Raw genomic sequence first — 27,958 nt, 5'->3', positions numbered from 1 at the left:
CTGACCAAGCCTCAGCGTTTCTCATACAGGCTGTGAGGTTGAAGCATAAAAATGTAAAAGAAATTCGAGAAAAGGAATCTAAATACTAAGTGACCACTGTGTCTTCAAGCATGTTGGTGTTATTACGCTTACCTGTATTGAAGCATACCACCAAGTCATCACCAAACGATAAACTTTATTTAGGCCTGAATCCATGGCAACCCAAATTCCCTGCTTCTTTGATTGTACTTAATGCTGGGCCAGGTCATTTCTCTTTCTCTGTCTTCCTTTATAAAGCCCTACAAGCATCAATATTTGCCTAAATGAAATATTCCTCACTCTATGCTGTTATTTCTTCTCAGTAATCTTTTAAAGCACTGCTATCTGTGTGGAGATAAATGAAAAAATTAATATTATTTGACTTTTTAAAAATTTAATTAAGAAATGGGCATTACAACCGTTCTAAGCTGTTTTGAATGTGAAATACTTCTTTAAGTTCATGTTAATAGAAAAGTAAAGAGCACTTCCCCCAAAGAGCAAGAAAAAATTGCTCTCTCAACACATTGATTTATTTCGTTTGCTAAGCACAGGAACCATGAAATGCTCCATCCCTAGCAGCACATTAAATATGTGCAGAGGTAAAATTACAGCGAAAGGTACCTTGTACTTTGCACTTGTGGTGTGTACATTTCAATAGGCTGAGAGGAAACAAACAAACTTTAGAAAGATCCTTTTATGAAATTAAATTACCTGTTTTCTATTGCTCTGAAACTGTGCATGTAGCTGTTGATTCAGAGAGACTTCAACTGTTGCCTGTAGCTTTTCTCCTGGTTAATCCCATCTCCCTCCACCCCCAAGTCAGTATCATTAGAAAACCGAAATGAGAAACATGTTTCCAGTTGGGTATTTAGTCTGTCCATTGGTACCTAATTGTAACGAGTTACCGGGATTGCTTAGGACAAGTGTTAGGTCTGCAGTGTTGCTCAGTGTGTTATCAAATGGCAGTCAGGCCACTTAGTAATAAACTAGGAGAGTGACTTCAGCCAAGTTAGGTCATGTCTCCTAGTCTCAGTTCCAAGTCTTTGAAAAGGAATGGTAAATACAATAGTACATGAGGAGCTGTCAATGCAGGGTCTGCTACAGACGGTAGCTTAGTAAATGTAGTTCCCTTCCTCCTTCTTACAAGTTGACTCTTTTCCAATGGAAAATGACCCATTTTATGCCTTTTTTCCTAATGGATTTATTTTTCAGACTCTATTTCACATAAATACTCTACAAGGATAAAGTAAATATATATGAATTTACTTGTTGGAAGTGTGTGTGTGTGTGTGTGTGTGTGTGTGTGTGTGTGTATTTCCCACCCTTTAGTCTCCCAACTTAGAATTCCTAGCTTGGAATTTTGTTTTGCTCAAACTGGAGAATCTTGGCAAACCCTCCTTGACACTGTCTTGGGATCTAGAGCTAGGAACTGAGGCGTGAATCCTGCTCCCCGTTGGACCTCAGCAATGCCCGCCTCTCCGTGGCTGTGTCCCCATCTGTCCAATGGGCTGAAGGCAGTGCCAGGCATAAGGAGGTTGGAGGGACTCGATGGTTAGTGGGTGTTAGTGGTCCCTGGGGACTGTCACCCTTATCCACTGCCTCTGAGGGCTTGACCTTGGGCATACTCGAACTCAATAGGGACACTAAAGGCAGTCCCACTGGCGTTGTCTCTTTGTGCCATGGACCTCCTGCCCTTCTCAGAATGTTTATAAATGGAGAATATCAAACACATAGGATTACAAAGTAAATCAGACATAGTGAAAGACTTTGTAAATCAAGCACCTATATAGTACTATATGAGTATTTTTATTTATGCAGTCAATACTAAGCGCTAGTGGTGGGTGTTATAACTACTGTAATTTTGAAGCAGTGATGAGCACAATCAATGTTTTGAGACATTGGCAACAATATAATGTGATATGAAAATATCTGTGATTCTACTGGTGACACAGTCACGGTATAGTACCACTGTGGTTCATTGCCCATATTCATAATGGAAAGAATTGCTTAATTTCATTTAGAGGATAATGAAAATAAAGATGTAGTCTGTACTATCCAAGTTCACAGACATCTTGACTTCTAATCATCACCTGAAAGTGATGCCTGGGGTTCATAGACCCAAATTAAGAAACATTTTGGGGTGGGGGGTGGGGAGGGGGATTCACTAGAACCACAGAGTCAGGAATTCCCCTTGTCCTGGCTTCACTTGGATGTTCTGAACTGGGATAAAAAGCCAAAGCCAGTCGCTACAGCATTCCTTCAGCCAGTCAGCCAGCCAGCCATGCAAGGAGTTGGTACTGATACCCGTAGGTACAAGGCCTGCTGTGATAGGTGATGGGGCCGAGTCCTGACAAAGACAGACCACAGTCACTGCCCGCATGGAGCTCCATTCCAGTGGGAGGAGGCAGAGAGCAAACAAGATGAATCATGGAAATGTGGAGCTTGTGACTGTGGGGAGTGTGGAGAAGAGCAGAGGGTCTGGATGAGGGCGTCTCCTGAGAAGTGGCATCTGAGCAAAGATGTGCAGGAGGTAAGGGAGGGACTTTGGAAGAGCATCCCAGGCAGAGGACACAGAGAGGGCCCCAGAGAGTGCCTGCAGTGTTGGAGGGACGATGGAGATCAGAGATGATTGATGGCAGGGCCTCACTGGAAGCTCAAAGGACTTCGCTTTTATGTGAGACGGGGGTATTGCAGGGACACCCATCCCACAAAGGCCCCCATTGTTGGGTGCAGAGAGGCTGGCAGACCAGGTAGTGGGCTAGAGCCATAATCTAGGGACAAGATGACAATGGCTTGTCCCAGGGGTGGCATGTTGTGGTGATAACTGATGGGGGTCTAGATAGATTTGGATTTGCTACCAGACGTGATGTGGCATGTCAGAGGGCATGCAGTCATGGGTGTCCTAAGGCACCAACTCTTCAGGACACTGAGTGTAATCTGTGGTCACTAGTCTGACTTAAGGTCCTCATTTGCAGAAGATAAACATTAATTTAAATTAACAATAATAACTAGCATTTATTTAGCTAAATTGAGTTACACATGTTATACATTACACGTATATTAACAGATGAGTTCTATAATGTGCCCATTGTACAGAGGAAGCCATGGGTCTCAGGGAGAGCAGGGAAGTGGCCCTGGAGCAGCATTCAGAACTCAGGGCCTCCCATCAGGTATCCAGAGCTTGGACTCTGGCTTGCAGGAGGGCCCTGCCCGACTCCTTGCTGTGGCACAGACTCAGAGACCACAGGCTTGTGGCAAGGACTAGGTCAGGCCTGGCTGTCAAGACAGTCACTCTGCTCCCTTCCCGGGACCTTAGACATGATCCTTCTCCTTCCCTAGAACCCAACTACCCTGACAAGGCCAGGGCTGTATTCCTTCTATTTAGATGACTCTCCCGCCTCCCGTTTTATGGCAGCAGAGTCAACAGTGTCAACTTGTTGAAACCTTTGAGAGTCGTCCCAGTGTTTGCCTCTCTGGGGATGTAGGCAGCTGCCCTCAGCTGCCGTGCTGCCATTTCTGTGCCTCTGTGCCCTGGCCCAGGCCAGGTGCTGCCTGCCTGACAGCGACTTTGCCTCATTACTCATTTATTGCCATAGTACTTAAATACACCTTCTCTGTCAGCCGCCAGTTCATTTTTCCTTCATGTTAGGAACTGCATTGGAGGAGGGAACAGATAAATAACACATTTGAGCAAGGAAAGATCTGCCTTATTAAATTGTTTGGCTTAATAGAGGTGGTATTTGCAAATAGACTAGGATCTTTTTAGAAAGCTCAGGCAAAACCCATCTGTAAAGGTCTTGAGTTGATTTGGTGGGACACGGAGGCACTAAGGATTTCGGTAGCTCTGTGGTTCCTCTGTGGGGTTTGTTCGAGGGGTTCTGAAAGTTCTGTACAGACGGTGCCCAAAAAATGTGTACACATTTTAAGAAAGGAAAAAACTATTGAAATTGTAATACTAAATATATACCGGTAACAAAAGATGAATACAAGTCACGTTTGACTTCTGCAATCACCAGAGGTGTTCAAAGTGGTTACCATCAGCATCCAGACACTTCTGATTACAGAGAACTACTGCTTGAGCAACGTTGACCAAAGTGTCCCCTTGTGTATATTTTTTTGGCACCTGCAGTATACTAGAGGCTGCCTGGTTAGTTCCCTGGTTAGCCAGGTAGCCTGTGGCCTGAAAGAAGCATCTGCAGGTGGGACTGGGGCCCAGGCAGACTTCAACAGGAACTGTCTAGGGCCTGTGGGCTTTCCAAAGTGATCAGTGATGCTCTGAATTAAGTCAGACCACATGAAATTGATGCTTTTTTTGTTTAAAAATCAGCAAGTTTTCAGGATTCAACCTAATACTTAATTTAGCCCATTTTCAGACTTCAGCAGCTGCAATATTTCTGGGATTGTTCATTTAAACAGAATTTGAAGCAAGAAATCTCCAGAAATTTTTACTAATCCTGCCCCCAGATTGACTGACTCTTCTTCATTTTTTTTTAAAGATTTTATTGGGTAAGGGGAACAGGACTTTATTGGGGAACAGTGTGTACTTCCAGGATTTTTTTTCCAAGTCAAGTTGTTGTCCTTTCAATCTTAGTTGTGGAGGGCGCAGCTCAGCTCCAGGTCCGGTTGTCATTGTTAGTTGTAGGGAGCGCTGCCCACCATCCCTTGCGGGAGTCAAACTGGCAACCTTGTGGTTGAGAGCCCACTGGCCCATGTGGGAATCGAACCGGCAGCCTTTGGTGTTAGGAGCACGGAGCTCCAACCGCCTGAACCACTGGCCCCGCCCCCCAGACTGACTGACTCTTGATTCTTGTCCATGTGAGTTCCATCCAGAGCAGTCTCTGGGAAGGAAATGGAATGTAGTTCCTGCTGTGGACCTGTCCTAGTGTCAGGGTCCCTTGGTCCCTAATGAAGAGAACAGAGCCCCCTCATCTCATCACACAGGGACTGTGAGGTAGCCTCCTAACAACTCCACCGTCAGCCCATCTCCTTGCTAAAAATGGTGCTGTGCTACATCTCCTTTGTCCTGGCCCAGAGGAGATGTGCTATGCTCATCCCTCCTCCCTGCTTGCAGAGGAGCGAGTTCTCAGATCTCTGCACCAACGGCCTTTAAAGTAAGGAGATGATCCCATTCCCTACTCTTCTCTCTTAGATATAGTTTAGTGAGTTTACATTCGATTAAAGAGTTTATTCTTTATTGTCCTTTCTTTTTTGCTCCGCATTAGCTGCATTTGTATAGATTCCCTACCTAAAAGAGCCATTGGAAGCAGGAGCTGTCATGCACCCCTTTTCTCACTCCTCCCCAACATCTAGTACAGCCCAGGCATGACTGAACATGCTAAGTTTGCAGAGTCTGACCCCTGCCTCTCCATCATGGAATTTAGTTTCATATTTTCGCATCACTCATCTCTCCGTCCCACTGCCTCCCATGGCCATTTCCTTCATCCAGGACTGAGTTGAGTGCCAGGAATCTCCCACAGCAGTGAGAGGAGGAGCTATCATCAATACATAGCACCCTGATGACAGTGCACAGGTGGCTTTGCAGGACCTCCTGCAAGGAAAAGGGGCTGAGTGTCCACTGATCTTGGTGTCAGGTGGGTCCCTTGTACCTTAAGCATTGGGACAGATTGAATTCTGGAACTGTAGGTGAAGAACAGATTTCACATCATCTATGCTATCATGTCTGCTTTCAGGGCAGAGGGTAGAACACAAAACAGTAACTTGTAGAATTGCTTCTCATAAGTTCTCATAAGTTCTTTTAATGCCTCTTTCTAGAAGGAATTTAAATACAGTACTCTAATCTCAAAGAGATAATAGATAAAAATGAGCAGCCACCATCCAGAAAACAGCCCTCCCCCACTTTGTCATCGCTTCCAAGCATTTAGCCTAAGACATCTCTGTGTTCCAGTGTCCCAATGCCCACAACTTGCCCTCGGTGACTTCTGGGTCACTGTAGTTGAAACAGTCCCCTGCAGAACTCAGACTGCCGAAAATATCTCCACTTGTGTTTATGGTGCTTTTACACTGTCCCATCTATTCTGGCTTTGAACTTAAGAATTTAAAAACCCAGGCCCCGTTGCTGACTGTCAATTTCACTGCAGCATCTTCCCCAGCAGCCTCACTAAGAGAAGCTACTGGCACTTCTCAGGAATTCTCATGAGATGCCAATGTGTGACGATATGAGCGACTTTTGTTTGGGGGAGACTAACTGTGTTATTAAAATTTGTTTACTTTTTGCTTTCATTTTGCTTATATACATTTTATTTCTCACTACTTGACCTGCTAAATTACTAAAGCTTGGTTCTTCAGGCTTGTTTTTCAGACACCAAGTCATGTACACCCGTCAGTACATCACCATTATTTCTTCTCTCTTCCTTTCACTGCAGAAATTCTGTAACTGCTGCATGCCATGTCTGAGAAACAATGATTAAAACAGTAATTTTTTGGTACAAAAACACCATCAAAACTTTTATCTCCATTTTTACTAAGTGTACTTCTCTTTACTATACAAAATACATGTTATGCAGTATTATATTTCTTCCTTGATCTATGTTCTATTCTGAAAAGTTTCAGATTTTCATCAATGTTGACTACATTTCTAACCTATTTTAGCACTTACCTGTTCTGCTTTGAAGCAGAGGTTCCAGTCCTAGTTTTTTATGACCATGGTCTTCATTCTCAAGAAAACATCCAGACTACCTAACTTACCAGGTGACCTCATCTCTGTAGTCCTTTGGATACGTGATGCCAACTAGATTTAAGTGAGAACACATTATGAAATTAATTAGAGCTTGCTTTAAATGGGCTGAGTGGGTTTGTTCATGGATATTTACAGTTGTTACACCTCATCTAATAAATATTTCAACCTTATGAGATATGTCAAACTGTTGGTGGTGCAGCTTGTATGGAAAAGTACTACATTTTAAAATTGAATTTGTATTTATTGCATACATCAAAGGGCTAATTGCTGATTTCTCACAGACTAGCAGCCTCTGGACATGGTCTCGCATGCATAGTCCCAGATTCTCCATACCCTTTCCAACTCCGTCTGGATTTAGGTGCCTCTCCTAGTTTGTTCCACCTCTTTCAAAATATTTTGTAGGAAGAATGCAGTCTCTCTCTCTCTCTCTCTCTCTCTCTCTCTCTTCTAGGAAATTAGATGGCATTACTAAGTGATAAAAAGTCCAGGTAGGTGCCTTTAATTGGTCCATCAAAATGTTCAAAGTAAAAGCTCATTAGATGACTTATTGTTCACCTTAACAAGATTAGCATTGTCACAAAGCTAGGGGGAACCACTGCTTGGTAACTTCTTACCGTTCCCCCAGTTTTTGTCCCATGGTGCTCGCTGTCACCTGGCTTTGACGCCACGCAGCGCAGTATAGTCACCAAAGGAAAGCCCTGGCAGTTGATCCTGGACTGACTCAGTAAGGCCATCACATTCTCAGACCTGTCTGTAGAAAATGACCCAAGTATTTTATAGTGTAGCAGTCGATCATCAGGGGATGGCTTGCTCTCATGATAGATTCTGACAGGGACAGGCGATCGCTAACCCTCATGCAACAATGGTTCCTTTTTCACAGCCCTTAGAATTTCTCTCACCAAGTGCTTTTTCAAAATGATACACGATTTCAGTGACCTAAATACAGCTTGTTATAGTTACAAGTTAAGCCATTTGTCTCTCTTACTAAATCTGTGCAAGTAAGGTTAGCAGATACTCCTCATTAAAGGCAGCCCACACTTGAACTGCTCATGGAGGGAAATCCCACCGTTCACACCTGTTCCAGGAACTGCTGCTGCATCCAGAGGTGCACGTATTCTGTCTGTGTGATATTTATGACATGGCGACAGGTACTCACTTTGAGAATCTCAGAAACAATGTTTAAAAATGTTTTGCATGTTTCTATTCCCCCATCTCAAGAGTAATTTTAGAATAGTCTATTGCCGATTTGCAAATATTCTTGCAAATTCCATCAAAAATTTAAAAATTATAAAGTGTGGTGTGTGATTGGTTAAGTTTCAGTTTTCTCTGCACCATCCATTAAACCTGTCTGCTCTTTGAAATGTCTTCTGCCCGCCTAGGATCCTCTCCTTCTGCCCTGCTGTTTAAAATAAATTAATAAAACTTTAAAATTCTGTCCTGGTTATTTTCAAAATGTAACCAGAAATAAGCACAGTAAGATCAATTTTGCTGAAAAGGGCTCATTTAAATTTCCCAATCCCTGACACATAATGAAAGGATTGAATTAATATAGTTTATTACTCTAAATTCTGGCTTCCTATGTCAATCATACAGATAATAATTCAGCTAAGAAGTCACCATTTATGCCAGATTAACTACAAAAATTACCAGTTTATTTTGTGTTATCCTTGGGAGAAAGAAGGATCTAATTTGTCCACCCTCATCCTTCTTGTGAGCACCAAACAGCAGTACTTGTGAATTAGCTTAGCATGAACATTGCAAACTCTTAGCCAAAGTAGTATTCAAATTAAACGGATACAGCATAAGAGGGTAGAAGACACCAGCATTTGGAACAAATTGACCTGGGCTTGAGTTTGAGCCCCGCTCATCACTAGCTCAGTGGTCTCAGAAGGATTATTTCTGCTCCCTGTCTCTGCTTTATCATTTGTGGTTTGAGATTTCCAGGCAGAGCCAATGGGTTCATGGCTGTGAAAGAGCAGAGCATTATGCCGGCACTGGGTAGGTTGTTCTTACGTATTTCATAAAGATTGTGCCTTTTATTCTAAGTGATATATCATCCCAACAGAGCTCCGGCTAAGTGTAATGTAACCTTGCCATAATGTGTTTTAGAATCCCCCCAAAATACTGTAACACTCAGTATGGTGGTTGAGTATTGTAGAAGCCAATACTTAGTCTGAAAGTTAAAAGCACGGAAGTACTGTTCTTACATCTGAAAAAAGAATAATGATACATAGGAGGCACTCAGTAAATATTAGGTGGGTAGATGGAAGGATGGATGGATGGACGGACGGGAGGGAAGGTGGAAGGGAGGAAGGCATGATAATTAGGAGAAATAGGACTTGAGGGAAGAGGAACCTGGGCTTTGTAGGGTGGCTGGCCTACCTCATGGGGATCATATGTGGTCCTGGTCTGGGAGCTGCAGTATGATTCTGCTTCATATTTGAATTGTGAGGAGCATCTAACTCTCTTTAAGTAAAACACAAAATGGCTCCAAGGGACATTTTCCTCATCTGGGCCATGTCTCATGCCATGAATATAAAACTGCTGATTTAATGGAGCTGCTTTTGATCTATCAAGAAAAGACACACCTAATTCAATTTTGCTATTTTTCCAAGAGTAAGTGTCTTAATTTGCAAGCGAATGATTTGATTATAATTTTAAGTAATACTGCAGTTATATTTTTAGCCCTGAAGATGATATCAAGTGACTCTATGAGGCTCAAATGTGGAAAGTCCCAGAGAATTGTGTGAGTTGGGAATTTTATCTTTAACAGCATTCAGGGTTGTTTCTGTTGCAATGTGACAAATGGGATCAGAATGAATGGGATCTCTGACAGGGAATTTTGTATGTAAAATATAAAAGCAAGCAGTTTTCATTTAAAGTGTAAAGTAGAATAATCCCAAAAAATAAAGACCTATAAAATCAAGATGTAAACAACCATCATTTTTATCTGTACATTTTCTTTTTAAAGTGTGTATTATTGTGAGAGAATGTCCAGTTCTGATCTGTATTCTCACCAAGACAGCATTCTTTCTTTAGTTCCTTCTGCATTACCCTTAAAAATGGAAAATTTCTACATACTCAAAGGTACCTACTGAAATATAGTATAAATGCTGAATTTGTTGTCCAAATGTTAGACTCAAATGGAACCGAATATCTAGTCTGCACCTGATGACATACATTCTCCAAATACAAAGGAAGACCTCCAAAAATCCCCTTTCTTCCCTCCCACAGTCCACCCTGAGCCAGATTTAGCCATAGCTCATGAAGAAAATTGCTTTCCTGTAACTGAACAACCTGTGGGGTCACTGGCATGACACGGTCCACTGTCAGGTTGACAGCTGTGGTGGACACCACAGCAGGTAAAGGTTAACACCAGAAACACCAGGACATGAAGGATGAATGTGGCCACCCTGCACTGTCCTCCATCAGATACGGGGCGCCAGGCCCTGGGGGTTGGGAACACTGACACGTGGGTGGACCTTCCAGCGGCAATTTAGTTAAGGAATGAGTGACAGAGGAAGGAGACGTCTGCATTGATAAGTTCAGGGTGGAAGGACGAGGTGTGCCCAGGCTGCAGAAGTCACCCTGCAAACAGAAAAATTACACTCCAGTGGGATTTAGTGACAGGCATGGCCACCCCTGCTCTAACCCACAGGAATTTCTCCCACTAACACGTTATGGCCGAAAATACTCACTTGAGATGCAGCACTGAGATTCATTTAGTTGGCAGAAGGAGACATCTTTCAATACACAGTAAGTTCTTTCACTCCTGGAGTTGTTAGATAATAGAGCCCAAATTCTAATTCAGCTGGTGGTAGAAGGACTTCCATTTCTTTCTTCAGGGTTCCATAAAAACGCTAGTGAGTGGATGGAACTGGGCCTTCTGTTAGTTGTGGCTGTACCTGTCTTTTCTCTTCTGGGGAGAATCCTGATGTTAGGTGGCAGTGCAATGGCAAAGAGCAGGGGCTCTGAAGTCAGCTTGCTAGGGTTTGAACCCAGGTCCTGGCATTTACCATCTCAGGGCCCAGGAGCAAAATACGTCTACTCTCTGCTCTTCAGTTTCCTCCTCGATGAAAAGATATTAATAGTACAAACCGTTTGAGGTGGTTGTGAGGATTAAATGAGATATGGCCTATAAAACGCCAAGCACAGCATGTGGCCCATGGAAAGCACTTGATCTTTTTTAGTTTGATCACTATCCAAATATAACTTGCAATCCATGCCACATCGCAGAGGCGTCCCTTGCCTGGGGTTAGCTTACACTCAGGATGCAGTTTGATTTGCAGGCCACAAACAGACACCTCACCTGAAAGGCTGTCAGGACTTTTACTTGGGGTGCATTTGTAAAAGGGCATCCTGTACACCCCGTGCTGCCAGTTGTATCCAAGAATGTGCAATGACTGTGCCAGAACCTCACACTGGACTGCTCCCTAAGACCTCCTCTAGTTTCAGTAGAGGGAGTTTCTCATCCTCACTGGAAGTAGGCATGGCACAGGAACACATGACCACCTCGTGGGGTCCTTGGTTCAGGGCTCTTCGGCTGGGGACTCATTAGGATATGGGTTGTTTCTCCGTCCTTTTTGTTGGAAGACATTGCAAGAACATCTCCTGGTCCGCTCAAGCAGCTATCCCTTCATCAGGACAAATTGTTTTTAATGGAGCTACATGTATATTTTTTCCTTTGCACAGCCAAGAACTAGGATTAGCAGAGGTTTTAGAACCCCACAGTTGAGTCTCTTATGAAACTGGAGTCATTCCAGCGGCCCCTGGGAATGTTTGTGACCAAACTTGAAAGCAAACCATAAAAATTCCCATAAATTGTTTAGGTTACTTTTGTATACTTCCTAATCATCATGTTTTTTTTGTTGTTGTTGTTTTGTGTGTTTTTTTCACCTAACACAACCCAATGCTGGGACATATGTAAAAGGAGTAAAAGAGGTGTATTTTGTCCTCCATCTGCTCAAAACATTTTCCCAACCACAACATTAGTGAAACTAGTGTTCTCTGTGCTCATCTGGCCGTTTTGGTTTGCACAGGGTCCAGGTCTGTTGACAGTCCTGGCTGTGCCTACAGATGGAGCAGCTCTTCAGAATACTGCAGCCATACTGTCCCCGCCCAGTTCCATGCAGTGTGACAGCTCAACCCTTGTGTCCATTTCCTGTCGCTTCTCCATAACTGAGCCGTTTGCATCACACACAGTTTTTAATTGCCAGAAATCGGTTGCTTTAATATTAAATGGCAAGCATAGTTTTGTAGCTTCTGATCATGGAGAAGCTTTGTATTAGAATTCCCCCAAATTTCTAGTTAGGTTTCAATCATTGTGGCTGGCTTTTTTTTTTTTTCTTTTTTTTTTTCTCTAACTGATAAGTCTGTAGGCATATTGAGTTTCAAGTACGGGTTAGCAGCAATAGCTGTCACTCAGGTGTGCTGTGACACCATGTTTTGCCCACTAGACTAGAGTCTCAGAGGAGACCACTTGGCACCTTCACATGTGCTGCTTTCCTTCGTTTCTAGGTTACTTGCATTTGGTAAACCCCTAACTTTTCTTGGAGTTTCTTCTTGTCATCTGATAATTGTTTTCAGAAATGAAAAATCAAGAAAATCTGTACAGAGCTTGGTGCAGATACATTGGACCACAGAATTTAATTCTGTGGTTCAGAGCTCAGTCCGACTTCAGTTGGGCCCAGTGGATTGTTGATGGGCAATAGTTGAGAATATTTCAAGAAAATGGTAACCAGAATATCTGCTACAGAAGATTTTTTTTCTGTGATGATTTTGTTCTCTTATTGTCTATCATATGTCATCATAAATCTATTTTAATTTAATAATCAACATAGATATAAACTAATCCATAGGTCGTATGGAATTGGTTTTTGCCTCGAAAGCGAGAGTGGTTAAAGAATAAATATTGGGTGGCTCAATTCAAAGTACGTTGCACTAAATAACACCTGTAATGCATGTTATTTAATAATAACTCTCCTCTTACAGTCAATGACGATGAAGTGAGGGTTTAAAATCCATGTGTACTGCTATTTAATTGTCTAACCTTTTTGTACTTTGCCGCAAAGAGGAGTCAAGACATTTGGAGACAGTTCTGCAGTTCTCACTGTTTTCCATTTAGTTGTAACTTCATGGATATTAAATGCCAACAAAATGTCAGCAATGGTCGGTTCTATAACTAGAGATGAGAGTACGTTTTTTAGCTCCTAATATACCATATCTTTGGAATGAATGAAAATCTGTGAAAGAAACAGTTCAAGTGACACTGACTCCCTTCCTCCCAGAAATCAAGGTATTGGCATAAGCGTGGGAGAACTCTTAGGCTTTCGAGTGTTCATATTGATTTGTCACTTCTTGGGTCATTTTCATCAGTGAAGCAGCCTGAGGAACCTTTGCTCACTCATTTGGCATTGTGTTCTCTAGATGTGAAATAGGCGGAATGACTGATTTTCTTGTCACTTATGTTTTTACTGATGTGAAATGTGAAGTAATAGTGTTGCAGGGCCCTTTCTTACTTGGTGATTTACAGGTGAGATGCACTCAGAGAACTGGAGAAAATGGAAATGGAAAATGCTGTAATTAAGGGTGTGCTCTTTCACAAATCAATCCCCTGGGAAGAACTGATTTGAACCTTTCTAATAAAATATAGATTAAATGCATCGTACCCTTGGAGCATCTCAGATTCGGAGAGGGACCTTACTTTCCCTATGCCAGAGGATGTGGGGATAGGAGAGCAGATCCTCTCCAAAAGTCTGTAATTTAATAGCCTGAAGAAAATCTATTTTTTCACATTTCCATTTACTCTTATTTCCTCGGAATTATTCTTAAACTTGGTTATATGGGTATTTTCTTCTTTCTCAGCAGTAGTGGACTGTTTTCCTCTCCAGGAGTGTATCGTTCAGGTTTGAAACCTAATCTAGTATCTGATACCTCCATGTGTTTAATTCCTTTTCCCAAACATCCATTTTATTTGGTTACGTTGTTCAGTAAAGTCATCCTCTTTATCTGTTACCCGGCTGTGATATTTACTTTGAATGATTCACTTATTTGGGGTCTTAAACAGTCCTAGAATTTAAATTTACATTATATTGAAAGATAAAGTCTTTATAAAAATGATGTCTGGCTTTAGGCTGTAATTGCCATCATCTGTACCTGTCTTGATTATCATGGAATTTCATTCATTTATTTGGAATTATTAAATGCCAACTCCGCAAACCTTATGGAGTGTCCCACTGGGTGGCAGGTACCAGGGAAGAGGCTAAGGACATAGAAGTACATCAGACAGAGGCCCTCCTTCCAGAAGTGCTTCTCCCAGGGTTCCTTGACATGGATGTCTCCCTAGATCCTTCCTCCAACTCCCTTTCCTGCTCTTTGACTTCTGTCTCCCTCTGAAGTGGACAGGAGGGAGTTCTCAGCATGGCGTTCTCCCCTTTTCTCCTCCAAGATCATCTTCAAATCCGAGATTCGTAGCTCAGGCGTCTCTGCTGAGGCACAGTGATCACCTCCCCCGTATTTCTCCACTGACACACCTGGCGGCCAGTCAGACTCCACTCAACCATATGTTCCCTCCTCAGGTCCCTCAACGTTAGCTTCTGCACCCTTCATGTTGTCACCTAAGCCCTGATCCCCAGAGTTTTGTCCTACTTCCTCTCTCTCACCAAGAGTGGGCACCCTCTCTCCCGCTGGTTCTGTTCCCCAGAGTAGACCTGCAATCTGACACCTCTTCTTTCTTCCCTCCACCATTGCTTTCTTGAGGCCCATGTGGCTTCTCTCTTTCAGACGAGTTTCTCTTCCTATCGTCTCTCTCCCTCTAGACCCTTCCACACATGTCCTTCCCTGGACCCCCTCATTATCTCTCAAGTACAGATAAGATCTTGCTGTTTTCTGTTTGAAAACCTTCAGTGATTCCCAGCTGCTGTAAACCTGTGTAGCTTCTCCTACCATGACAGGCTCTTTGCTGTCTGGCCTAGACCACTCTCCATCCACAGGGAATCACTCCACCCTCTGGGTCTGTTCTACTCATGGGGTACTTACCACCTTGCATGTAATGGGTTTGTGTCTGTCTTTCCATATAATTTGTGATGCGATGAGGGACAACACTGTCTCTTTTCCATCTTGCTCCTTCCAGCACCTAGAACCATCCTGGGTATATGGTCTGGTCCTCTTCAGGTATCTTCCATGAATAAATGATCCAGCAACAGTGCCTAGGGCTTTACACCCTTCTAGGCCACCTTCCATTTGTTCCAGAGTGTGGTCAGAAGACCTTATTAGAAGACCTTCCCCAGGATATATAGTGTGTACTGTATACCAATAGGCATTAAGGGAGGAGGGCAATTTTGCATTGAGTTATAATTCACATACCATAAAATTCATCCTTTTAACTATTGTAGTACAGTGGTTTTTAGTATATTCACTATATTGTACAACCATCACCATCATCCAATTCCAGAACATTTTCATCACCCCAAAATGAAACCCTATACCCGTTAGTAGTCAGTCCTCATTCCCCTTCTCCCCACAGCCCCTGGCAATCACTATTTTCTGTCTCTATGGGTTTTTTTATTTTGGACATTTTATATAAATCGAGTCACACAAGAGGTGGCCTTTTGTGATTGGCTTCTTTCACTTAGCATAGTATTTTTATGGTTCATCCATGTTGTAGCATATTCAGTATTTCATTCTTTTTTATGGCTGAATAATATTCTGCCCTGTGAATATACCACATTTTATTTATCCATAAGTGTATAGACATTTGGGTTTCCACTTTTTGGCTGTTATGAGTAATACTACTATGAACATGTGTGTACAAGTTTTTGTGTGAACATATATTTTCAGTTCTCGGGTATATACCTAGGAGTAGATTTGCTAGATCATATGTTTAATTTTTTGAGGAACTGCTAAACTATTTTCCATAGTAGCTGCACCATTGTGCATTCCCAGCAGCCTGGTATGGGAATTCCAACTTCTCCACATCCTTACCAACGCTTGCTGTTCATCCTGTCCTTGGATTATAATCACCCGTCCGCATGGGTGTGAAAGAATCTCATTGTGATTTTGATGTCTATTTCCCTAATAACAAATAATGTCGATCATTTTTTCATGTTTTTGTTGGTCATGTGTATATTTTCTTTGGAGAAATGTTCATTCAAATCATGTGCCCATTTTTTAATTAGGTTGTCCTTTTATTATTAAGGTGTACGAGATGTGATCAAAAATACAGTGAATGTTTAAATAAAAAATTTATTGCATTAAAAAACACATTGCCATTAAACCCCCTCAGAATACGCCCCCTCGCTTCGAACACACTTAGCCCATCGTTCTTGCCACCTTTTGAAGCAGTTCTGGAAGTCCTCTTTCGTGAGTGGCTTTACTTCATCCTCCATCATGACAATACGCTGTCAGACATCGCTTCTGGTACGGCAATTTCTTTCAAATAAAAACATTATGGTGTGTCCTCATCCACCTTATTCACCGGATCTGGCACTGTGTGACTTCTGGCTCTTCCCCAAAGTCAAAATGACCACGAAGGTAAATGTTTTGAATCGATTCAGGACATCGAGGCAGCCAGTATAGCGCAACTAAAGACACTCACAAAAGAGGACTTCCAGAACTGCTTCAGAAAGTGGCCAGAACAATGGAATAAGAGTGTTCAAAGTGAGGGGGAGTATTTTGAGGAGGGTTAATGGCAATGTGTCTTTTACTGTAATAAATTTTTTTTTGTTTAAACATTCACCATGTATTTTGATCACACCTCGTAAGAGTTCTTTATATATTCTGTCTATGAGACCCTTATTAGATAAATGATTTGCTAATACATATTTCTCTCATTCTGTGAGTTGTCTCTTCACTTTCTTGATAGAGCCCTTTAAAATATGAAAGTTTTTTATTTTGATGAAGTGCAATTTTTCTATTTTTTCTTTGGTTGCTTGTGCTTTTGGTGTTATCTAAGACCAGTAGACATTTTAAAGGTTTATCCTTTGATCACTGTTCAAAAAATTGCCCAAAAATTGAAAATCTTTTGTTACCATCCTGTGCATCCTCTATTCCAAAAGCTACTGGTAGTAGGACCAACAGAAGAAATCAGCTCATTAATTTCCGAGTTTTGTAAAATATTCTTAGCCATATTCCTTCTCTGAGGTCAGAGTCTCTGCCACTGTTGGCTCATCTTTTTACTAGGTTTGAAATGTATCATGGATATGATTTAAGCATTTGACTCAGCATAGCATTCCTTGATCCACAGTTGTCTTAAGCAATCTCGTTTACACTAGATTTCTATGAGCCCAGTACCTATCCCTGTGTGAGGAATGTGCCCACCCTCTTGTCTATAATGCTTTGTTCTCTACTTCACCGAAGGATGGCTGCTTCTCTCTGCCTCTGCTCCATTTCCTCTTCCCTCCAAGTCAGGCACGTCATCCAGTATGACCCTTTCTCTGTCAAGACCATTCTCTGAGGTTCTGGTAATTTCAAATCTTCAAGTAACCTTCTTACCCTACCCACTTGCCCAAAATATATGCCATTCACTTCTGGAAACAGGCAAAGAATAAGTATAAAATATTGAGACATTTGTACAAGCCCATTGATTGAACAGATAGATGCAAGTCAGCATTTACTTCTTCAAAATTTGGAGACTCTTCAAATTTGAAATCTAGTGAAGGCGCTAGACCAGGGGTGTCCAAACTTTTTTCAATGTTTTTTACTAAGGGCCATATGCGGTAAAATATACAAACAGCCAGGCCACTCACTCGAGGTGAAGTACATATTGCCTCACCTGGTTTATTTAAGTAAACTAACTATATTTTTGGAATTTGCTGCGGGCCAATTAAAAATGGATTGCGGGCCGCAGTTGGCCCGCGGGCCGCAGGTTAGACACCCCTGCACTAGACTCTTCTTAGGAGTGGCAGATCTTCTAAGAGAGATCTGAAAACTTAGGTAAGATCATATGCTCCCTTGTCTCAAACCATTCAGGCTTCACATGACCCAGCCACAGCTAGAATTTCAACTGCACCCCCAGCCCCTCTTGCCACCCTTGGCTCCACTCACCTTTCACCTGCTGAAACACCCCATGTTCTCAGTGCCTGAAATGCTCATACCACTCCTCACCCATGCCTGTCTTGGTTAACTCCTTCCCTGCCACCACTGCAGAGACTTCCCTGCCTTTCTTGTCCCCTCTTTCCACCTAATTCTGTGGATTAGTCCCTGCTAGAATGCAGGCTTGATAAGGGTGGGGACAGCATCTGTCTCATTTCCCAGTTGCATGCCCATCACCAAGCACAGATGGGCGCTCTGTACATATTTCTTGAATGGATACACACTTGTGTAAAGGTGGACTTGCTTTTTGATAATGCCAAAGTCACTTGAGATCACATTTGCTGAGCAGAGTAGGATAATGTATAGAAATCATACATATATATATATATATATATATATATATATATATATATATATATATATATATAGAGAGAGAGAGAGAGAGAGAGAGAGAGAGAGAGAAAGACAGGGAGAGCCAAAAAATGTATACATTTTAAGAAAGGAAACTGTGTTAAAATTGTGATACTCAATATATACCGATAACAAAAGATGAATACATGTCACGTTTTGACTTCTGCAATTACAAGAGGTGCTCAGAATGGTTACCATCAGTGTCCAGACACTTCTGATTACGGCGAACTACTGCTTGAGCAACATTGACCAAAGTGTCCACTTGAATACATTTTTTTGGCACCCCCCGGTGTGTGTGTGTGTGTGTGTGTGTGTGTGTGTGTGTATGTAAGTATATGTATATGTATATTTAGTATTTTGACTCTGGTTGAGCCCATCTTGTCATTTTTAGTGCATGATAATTTTAGCAAAAGTATCCTTGTAGAAAACCATATTTTTGCTGGAGTAGTACCCCCACCCCCATGAATGGCAAGTGTGTCCATGTTTGAGTGAGCTCTTTAAATCCCATCTGTCAAAGTTTTCTACAACTTTATGAAAAGTTGGAGCTCTAGTATTTCAGTCTGTTTCTGGAACTAAGACCCTAACAATAGCACTGCCTGTTTTTTGCTTTCTCTGTGTCTGAATCAAATGGACTTTTCTATCATTGTTGTCTCTAATAACCAGTCTTACACCTTCTATATCCACCTTTGGCTTGAAGAAGCTCGTTCTGGCCTTCTAATGAGTTAGTAAAGATCCACTCGATTAGTGCTATTTTCCACTCTCACCAGATTGCTTAGTTTTACTATGAAATATTTTATACATACTAAAAAACATATAACATTTATATAAATCCTGAAGAATAATAAAACAGGTCCTTTTACTGACCTCCATGTGTACCAACCAGTGTATCTGAGAACCTCCCATGTGCTACTTCCTCCCACCCCAGAGATAATTCTGGTTATATTTTCACTGTACTGCATGTGTACCTCTAGGCAAGATGTTTCACTTTTTCTCTTTTTTAGATTTATGTAAGTAGAATTTCACTGTACATGTTCTTCAATGGCTCAATGGCTTGCTTTTTTCATTGAACATTGTTTTAAGTTTCATACATACTATTGTACATGCCTGTAGTTTGTTTTCACTGCTGTATAGTATTCTACTTTGGGCTGCATTTATCAGTAAAAGTTAAAAATGATTTTTCTTTATTTTTTTCTTTTTGCTGTTGTCTATAAAACATTATAAATATTCTTACATGTGGAATTTCTGGCCCACGGAATAGGCACATCTGCCATTTCCTGGATAATGTCAAATTGCCTTCTGGAGAATTTGGGCTGATTACTTCTCACCAGTAGGCTCTGAAAGTTCGTATGCCCCACGTCCTCTCTGACATTTGGCAATATTAAAGTTTTTGTTTTGCCTATCTGGTATATATAAAATGGTATCTCACTGTGGCTCTAATAATCCCTGATTATTAATGATCTTGAGTATCTTAATGTCCATTCATAGTTTATCTTCTGGAAATGCTTATGTCTTGTCCATTTTTTTACTAGATCATTTGGATTTTTTTGATTTGTAGGGGTTCTTTCTATATGCTGGACACTAGCTTGGTCAGTTATGTGTTGTAGATGCCTCCTCCCACTTTGTGCCTGTAGCTTTACTTTCTTCATGGTATTATGGTGAACAGTAGTTCTTAATTTGAATGTGCCCAGATGTACCAGTCTTCTCCCTTATGTTTCTGTGTTTTTGTTTTTTGTTTAATAAATCATTCCACATCCCAAGGTCATAAAGATTGTGCCCCATACTTTCTTCTAGAAGTTTTGTGTAACTTTGTTTTTATCTCTGCAGAATTTTACTTCAAATTGAAAACTCTCTAACCTCTCCTTACATGCTCTCTTTGCCTAGAATATATCTAGCAGTATCATTGCCAGAGCAGTGGGCACAAATCCTAGGCATTAATTTATCCATTCAATAAATTAACAGAGTATGAGTGGTGTAAGGATGAACCTGACTCATACAGTGCCCTCAAGATGCATAGTGGGCTAAATGGTGACCCCAAAAAGATATGTCCACATCCTCGTCCCAGGACCTGGGAATGCTAACTTATTTGAGTAAAGATCTTTGCAAAATGTTCTCTGAATTGAATAATTAAGGGGAAACTTGCTCTTTAAAAAAGTACTTTACTATGTGTGGTTTTTAATGAGATTGAGCAGAATTAAAGTTTCACATTTGTTAGTGGTCTTTTTAAGAGAATAAAAGGCCAATGGTTAGTATTGAAATGAGAATTGGATTTGTGACCAGGTGCCTCTTTAGCCACCTGCTTTCAGTCAAAGGTCACTGCCCAGCATTATTTCAGCATTCAGTTCACATCTTAACATATCTTACACATGATAAGATCCTTATAAGCCTTTTGATATCTAAATTATAAGTGCCTTTTTTTTTAATAGAAAGCAACCGGCATTGAAGCCCTAAGGATGTTAGGTAAGAAAATGTCAGATGATACTGCTCCTAATTGCCTTTGCTAGTGGTTCTACTAATAAATTCAGTTAAGATCCCAGATCTACGGTTTTTTAAAGCTTGTAAAAGAAATGATTTTTGGCACTCGTGCATGAGCTCCTTGGCTGTTTGTAAATGCTGCCAGAATTGGGGTGATGTTTGTTTTCTCTTTGTCATGGTGTTTATATGTCCTGGCTTGGACCATGAGTGAAAATGCATTTGATGATCTCCTGGTCTCACCCCAGTCCCTAATGGATGTTTGTCTAGATGACAACAGCCAGTTTAGTGCTGTTAACGCTCCAACAGCAGCATAGGACCGGCCTGGGGGTGGGGGAGTGTGTGCTGCGTGTGACAGTGGGAGAATAAATGGTGAGATCAGGAACTTTCGATGAAGTAAGCATCCTCTAGTTATCCAGTTCTAGAAGCACCTTTTTGTGCTCTGTCTCCTTTAGTGCCTTAATTTAGGAATCAGACCATAAATATTCATTGAATCAGAGAATCTCACAACTTGGTTATTGCCCCCAGGAACTCTCATGCTGGATTTGCTCTTAGGAGCCCAGATCTCTCAGCCTTGACAAGAACAAGCTTATGACAATCGCATAGTGTCATGCCGGATGAGGATGACAGGCTGCTGTCTGGGGTCCATTTATATGGTTTTAAACACAACATCCCTTTGTAGGTTTGACTGTGAGCTTGGTTAACATAGCAGCCACTCTTCCAGATAGTATATTTAGCAAAATGCATTCACATTTCTGTTTTGTTCACCGTTGTGCCAAGCACTGTATGAGGATGTGTTGAACTCAGTGGGGCCTTTCAGGAAACAGCAGGACGATTCTAGACAGAGCATGACAGTTCTTTAGAGGGATGCGCCTGCTCTAACCCAAGCCCACGAGCAGCCAGTTGACTGAAAAGGGGTGCCATGAATTGAGCGTTGACAGCGGGCCGCGGCTGTCCGAAGGCTCAGGTGGTTGTCAGCCATAAGTTTAGCTTAGCTCTTTGAGTAATTTGTCACGCCTCACTCGGCCCCTGCTGGGCTAGCACGTGCCAGCTTAGTGTCAGAGTGCCTGTTCGCCAGACGGCCACTCAGGCCTAACGTCCTGCTGTTCCCCGGCCCAGCGGCTTGCTGGGGCTGTGCGTGGAGGGCCGTGGCAACAGCCAAGTGCTGCACAGAATAAGTGTGTTCATAATGAGACGTGAATGACATTAGTGGGTCCCTCTAGAATTGGGCCTGAGCGGATGCCTCTTGCTGAGGAAGTTTGGCAGCCTGTTCGTTAGTTAAGGCGAGTCACCAGGAGCTTAGCCCAAAGTCGAGAAGCCAGTTCAGGCTCATGCTACCCAGACCTTGAACTGTTATGACCATCTATATAAAAGATCATAAATCAACAGAGGGGCCACTTTTGAAATCTTGAAACTTATTTGCCTTTTTTAAAGTTACATAGAGCAAGCCTAAAGAGGATATCTGGAATAGCACTGCCCAGTCGCACTTTCCATGACGATGGGCATGTTCTATCTGTGCAATCCAGATGGTAACCCCTAACCACATGTGGCTCTGAGGTACTTGAAATATAGCTTGTGGGACAGAGGAATTGAATTTCTATTTTTTTAATTTTAATTAGTTTAAATGTAAATTTAGATAGCCACATGTGACTCATGGCTGCTGTATTGGACAGCATGGCCCTCGGATGCCTTTGGTCTCATAGTGTGAAAATCTTCCTCTGAATATAATTGAAGGAGAAGGAGGAGGAAGAGCCTGCATGGAGCAGTCAGGGTGCAGACTTTGCCAAAAGAAAACAGAAAAATACTTTCTTATTTTAAAACGTATGCTCTATTAAAAGCTAATTGGAAGGGCATAATTGTCACCAACTTATATTTTTAAAGAGGCCATTTTTGAAAAGATAGTTTTAAAATATAGCGAAAATGCTAGAATTACCTTTGTTCTCCTGGCACTACAAATAATAGACTGATGGTGATCCACATTCCCTATGTTCCTGGAGAATTAGCATGATTATCAACACGACTAAAACACATCTTTTAACTTTGGTATTGATAAGGAGGAAGAGGAAAATGAGACATCATGCCGACTTCCCCGAGTGTTAATTCATAAAGTCGTACGTGTGGTGCCTCCATCCTGTCAAATTGTTCTGACGTTGTCCTGTTATTGGAAGTGCATGATTCACCTTCTGAGGAAACAGAAGCCACACAAAAGGGGAAGATTTGCTTTCTGCCCTGTGAAAGGCTGCCACACGCAGGGGTCCTATTAAGACAGCTGGAAAGTTGCTTCAGCGTGTTACGCTTGTAAGTTTTATTGGTGACTGGTTTTTGATTACACATTTGAATGAGTGTGTTCCAAACTGCAATTTTAATTAAAAGCAATACTCTTTTTTTTTTTTTTCCTTATTGCCGTGTGCACTGTCTCCTAGATTCTCCAACTTACTAGTTCTTATTTTCTCGTGTTCATAGCCTATCTTGGCTTTCGGCTCGGGTGCCCCTTCAGAGCATACCTCCTGGCCTTCCCTCTTCCCAGTGACTTGCATTTGCGTTGTTTTTTTTTTTTAATGTGTGCACCATCTTATCACTAAGTCTTGCTTGCAGTAGCAAATCATTTTAGGCTAAGAACATTTTATCAACTGAACTAGGAAGGGAAGATCCAGTGTTGTCCCACAGTTGTCAGTGAGAAGAGATGCTGTCACAATCAATGTCTCTGTTTTTGTCTGTTTGACTCAATCTTAATGATCTTTTGATGTGATTCTGTAGCTATTGGTGTATATAATTTTTAGTGATACTAGTGTTGGATGCAGTTAAAGTCTAAGAGAAACTTAGATCTCAAAATCAGAATGTTATCATTAATTATGACTAATATTTAATTATCTGACAGGATGTTAACAAGCTTGCAAGGTACTTTTGCCCCACACAGCGTAAAAGTTGCATAACTGTATTTTTTTAAAAAGTGAACTGTGTCACTGTTTTGTGCATTGTTCTGCGCACACACTTGTTTCCTTAACCGATTGCTGCAGCTACGAAGAGCGAGCTCTGTATCTGGAAGCAATAATTCAGAACCACCGCGAAGTAATGACATTTGAGGATTTCGCAGCCCAAGTCTTTTCTCCCTCTCCCAGCTACTCCGTCAGTGGAATGGGTGAGTGTCTACATTATTCTTTCCTCACGCGCTTAAGACGCACTTGAGCAGCATATGTACACCTGTTTTTCACAGATAAATGCTTGCAAATTTAAGAAGAGCATTCTCCCTCTGAATCAACTAATGAATATCAAAAGGAATGATGACATTCATTTTAATTTGTTTTGTATCCGAGCTGTTCACTCAGTTCTTTTCTTCAGCTATCCTGTTAACCTCCGAATCTAGCAAGATTAATGAACTTTTTCTCAGTAATGTGCTCTGGTTCATTCAGGAGTGCGGGTTTCTTGCTGAGCTGGGAATATGTTGTTTAAAAGCGATGCCGGAATCAGTGCTTACTTATCAAAAAAGAGTTCCTCACAGTCGAAGCCGTTGCTACTAATGCTAAATGGGGATTATGCTGCCGAGATACTCTGGTCAGGGATTAATGCAGGAGAAATGGAAGGACAGTGTCCCCTGGTCCATCATTACAGCAGTGCAGTGTGCAAGCGTTCTCTCTGGAGTGGCCTGTGTCACATGAACCAGCCGCCGACTGGAGCAGCACCTGGTGTGAAACCTGTTTAGAAACTAGCTTACGATCATTTCATTTATTGGGCAAATGGAAAATTTCTGTGGATAGTTCTTGTTTTTCGGTTTTACTCTTTTTATATTTCTAATTTGGAAAAAAAAAAGTGTACTGCAACTTAAACTGATTATATGATTCTGTGAGGTTTTTTGGGTTTTTTTGAAGAATAGAATTTCTTGTAAATTTCTGCATGTAATTACAGATTAATTGCTTTTCAGAGAGTATAGGGGATATTTAGTCCATTCATGTTGAAATTCTCAATGAGGGCCTTCCTTCGTCTTCCATTGGTGTAGACACAACTGTTAGAGTGTTTAATAGATTTCTAACCTGTGTCAGTTCTCTCACCGCCTTACTTCTCCTATTCTGACTTGTTAACAAATATCTTACACACAAAGTGAAAAAAAAATAAATTCATTGAAATAAATCACTTACAAACAAAATCAGCCATGCATCATTGTTTAACATCCTTGGCTTCAATCCTTGCCTCTCCCAGCTTTGTTGGGAGATAAGAGGGAGAGACTTGCACTTGTGCTGGGAGCCAGGAGCCGCAGGCAGAAGGCCTGGGAGATAAGCAAGCTGGCCGAGGTGCAGGCGGGTGATTTACATAATCCCGCCTCTGCTTCCTGGTGAGGCGTCAAGAAACACAGGAATGGCCTCTATTGATCTTTGTTGAACTGGAATACTAAACAACATGAGAAAAGCTTATAACTTAAAGCTTTGATTAATGTTTCTTACATTAAAAAAGTAGAACAGCTGTGAATCGAATTCTTTTATACACTCTGCCAACATTCTAGCTAAATCCCTCCCCTCAAAAAAAATCAGTTTCGAGGGAAATGAAGATTTCATACCTAGTCTAATGAGAGGCTTAAAATTGTTTCTAATTTTTACATGAAAGAATATGAAGGATCCATAGCAAAACTAATTTTTTAAAACAATCATCATTCTGCTTTTCCCATCTTCGTGATGTTTTGGGACTTAATATTTAAATGCTATGCTTTTTGTGTTTTGTTTTGTTTTAATTCTTGAGAAAGCTTTTTTCTTAAAATTAAAAGAAACTAATAACTAGATATTTACATTCATCATCTCAACTATTACATTTCTAAAGCTCTTGATTATTGAAACAAATCTTAATGAACTTTATATTTTAGGTATATTTTAGCCTCTATATAAATTCGCTGATTTTTTTCCAAAAGTTTATATTTATTTAAACCAATTCAAATTAGTCAGTGTGTAGGTACATCTTAAGTGAGACTCTAGGAATAATTTGGGTTTTTTAAGACCTGCTATTTGGAGACGATTGCTGACAGGCTTCTCCAAGAACACTGCATTTGCCAGAATCACTTTACAGATAAAGGTTCTGACAGCTCATAAGGTGAGCATTGGAACCTGTACAAAAGGAACGTGAAACCAAAGGTGGGATATCAAGATAAATGCTGGGTTTTCCTCTTTTCAAATTATTAACATCAACATCACATTTCATAATGTTCTGGGTTTAGGGTATTCGGTGTTGAGTGATAAAAAGTTTTATATGGATATCACTCTAGTGCATGAATGCTATTTTAAGTCTAGGCATAATGTTCTCTGTTTGCCTATCTGCCCACAACAGTGATTAGGAAGGAACTAGAAATGAACTTGATTTGAGCTGAAATTTGAGGGCAGTGCAGTGAGGGCAGAGTATTTTCATACCACATAGAGGCATTGTCAGAACCACATCCTCTTCTCATGTGTGTGCTAGTTCTGCTTTTGAGGAATCCTTACCCCCTGTCTGTTACCACTTTTACAGATAAAAACACTTTTTGCTTATTCACACTGTTCTTTATTTTCTTGGGATAAGTACAGTGAAACCCAGATGAGCCAGCCAGCTTAAACTAAGAAATTGAGGTAAAGTCTGCTCTTCCAAGTGACAAGCCAACTGGAAAAATTGACCCTGAGCGGCTTAAGCTCCCACAGTGTGCTTAGGACCCAATCAGACCATCCCGGACAGCAGTGCCATCCAAGCTGGGCCTTGGGCTCCTGCTCACATGCATATGCACACTCGGAGGAATTAGGGGCTCCCAGGCTCTCTTTGTGTCCTTGCAACAAGGAGCTTTGGTGTTAACACAGAGGAGAGTAACCTGGACACTGTATGCATTCCACACTGGATTTGTAGCCGTGAGCAGCCCCCGTTTCTAGAGGGAAGAACTCTAATATCAGCCTTTCAGTCCGAGCTGTAAGGAAGAGATGTGCTAAATGGGAGTAGCCAGTGCCCACAGAGACCAGTGTTGGAAAACACCCTCTCTTCAAACTGTCCTAGCCCCAGTGCAGTTGCTCATCACCCAAGGCAGCCATGGAGGGTCACAGCAGCCAACTAAATGTGCCTCTATTCATGATTCACTGTCAACCACACATGAGATGTAGGGTCATTCGTTGTTAGGATCATAGGTGGGTGCTCAGCTTTTGTAAAAGAGGTTTTTTCAAAACACCTGTTTTCACAGTCCAAAAATTTTATTTTAAAATACCACCTACCTCATATCTATTCTGCCCATTACTAGTTTTGATAATACCCACTGTATTATAGGTATTTGAGCTGCCTTTCTTTACCTAGCTCTGTGATTTGCATTCCTTTTGATTTCTTCCTTATTGATTAGCAGTTTCTAAATGATAGCCAGTGTTAAAATATTGTCTGTAATTAACACACACATATGTGTGTGTATATGTGTGTGTGTGTCCATATGTATATGTTTTGTGTGTGTGAGTTATATATGTGTGTGTGTGTATATGTGAGTGTATGTATGTGTGTGTGTATATATATATATACATATATATATGTATATATATATATTTAACTCACACGCAAAACACACATTGTGGTAAGGGACTAAGTTTGTATTTTCAAGCATATTTCCAAGGAAGGGGGCTAGTAGGGAGGACTCTAAGGGGTTAACTGGAATGTGCACCCTCAACTGCTGGGAGGGACTGATGTAATCACTGCAGCTCACAGCCAAGTGCATCTGTTCACCATGAGGTCATTCTCCTGCATGCTAATGATTTGGAAAATCAAGTCTAATGTTTGACATTATCGGAAAGGATATAAATAGTGTGAATCTTTACTTTTTGAAAGCTATTCTTACAAAGCAAAAGTAGAAAAAAGAAACTTTAGCATGGACTTGAGTTGTTTTTTTTCCAGAACTACTTTAAAAATCGTGTCTGGACCTTCAAATCTAGGAGGAATCCACTTGTGTCTGTTGATGAATGATCCCCAATCATTATTACAGTCACAGCTAGCAGTTTGGTAGTTGAGGACTATAGGTAGGTATGTCTAACTTAATATCTAGTTTTAAGAATTTCCAAATAGCTTAGTCAGAAGTTGATAAGGGTGGGTTTTTCTCAAAGAATGTCTAAGACCAAGTTAGATGAGTGATTCTTCTCCACGTAACAAGAATTAACTGTATTTGCTGAAGATGCCAGCCCTGTTTGTGTTGCTGTCTGCTTTAATATTGCTATAGGGAGCCAGCAGAGGGAGCACAAATCTTTGTTTATTCGTTAGCCCTACATAAACACATGTGATTTCTCCAAAATATGGTCAGAAACACTTCCTCCCTCATGATAGACTAGATTGTAAAGGCTCCAGGATTTAGAACAAGTGGGAGAA

At 41.2% G+C, this 27,958-nt stretch overlaps 1 protein-coding gene across 5 annotated transcripts in view; it reads left to right on the top strand.

The window, feature by feature from the left end:
• The window catches only part of RALGAPA2 (Ral GTPase activating protein catalytic subunit alpha 2), a 332,722-nt gene that overhangs the window by 285,766 nt on the left and 18,998 nt on the right, over nucleotides 1–27,958 (top strand). For all 5 annotated transcript variants that reach the window (XM_019712539.2, XM_019712535.2, XM_019712536.2 and 2 more), the window contains one exon: nucleotides 23,644–23,765. In XM_019712539.2, the coding sequence (XP_019568098.2) occupies nucleotides 23,644–23,765 (122 nt within the window). The remainder of the gene's footprint in view (nucleotides 1–23,643; nucleotides 23,766–27,958) is intronic.

This window comes from Rhinolophus sinicus, linkage group LG13, assembly GCF_036562045.2.
Source record: "Rhinolophus sinicus isolate RSC01 linkage group LG13, ASM3656204v1, whole genome shotgun sequence".
Classification (NCBI taxonomy): domain Eukaryota; kingdom Metazoa; phylum Chordata; class Mammalia; order Chiroptera; family Rhinolophidae; genus Rhinolophus; species Rhinolophus sinicus.
Note: the sequence above shows the minus strand (reverse complement) of the source record. Positions and strands in the feature narration are given on the sequence as shown.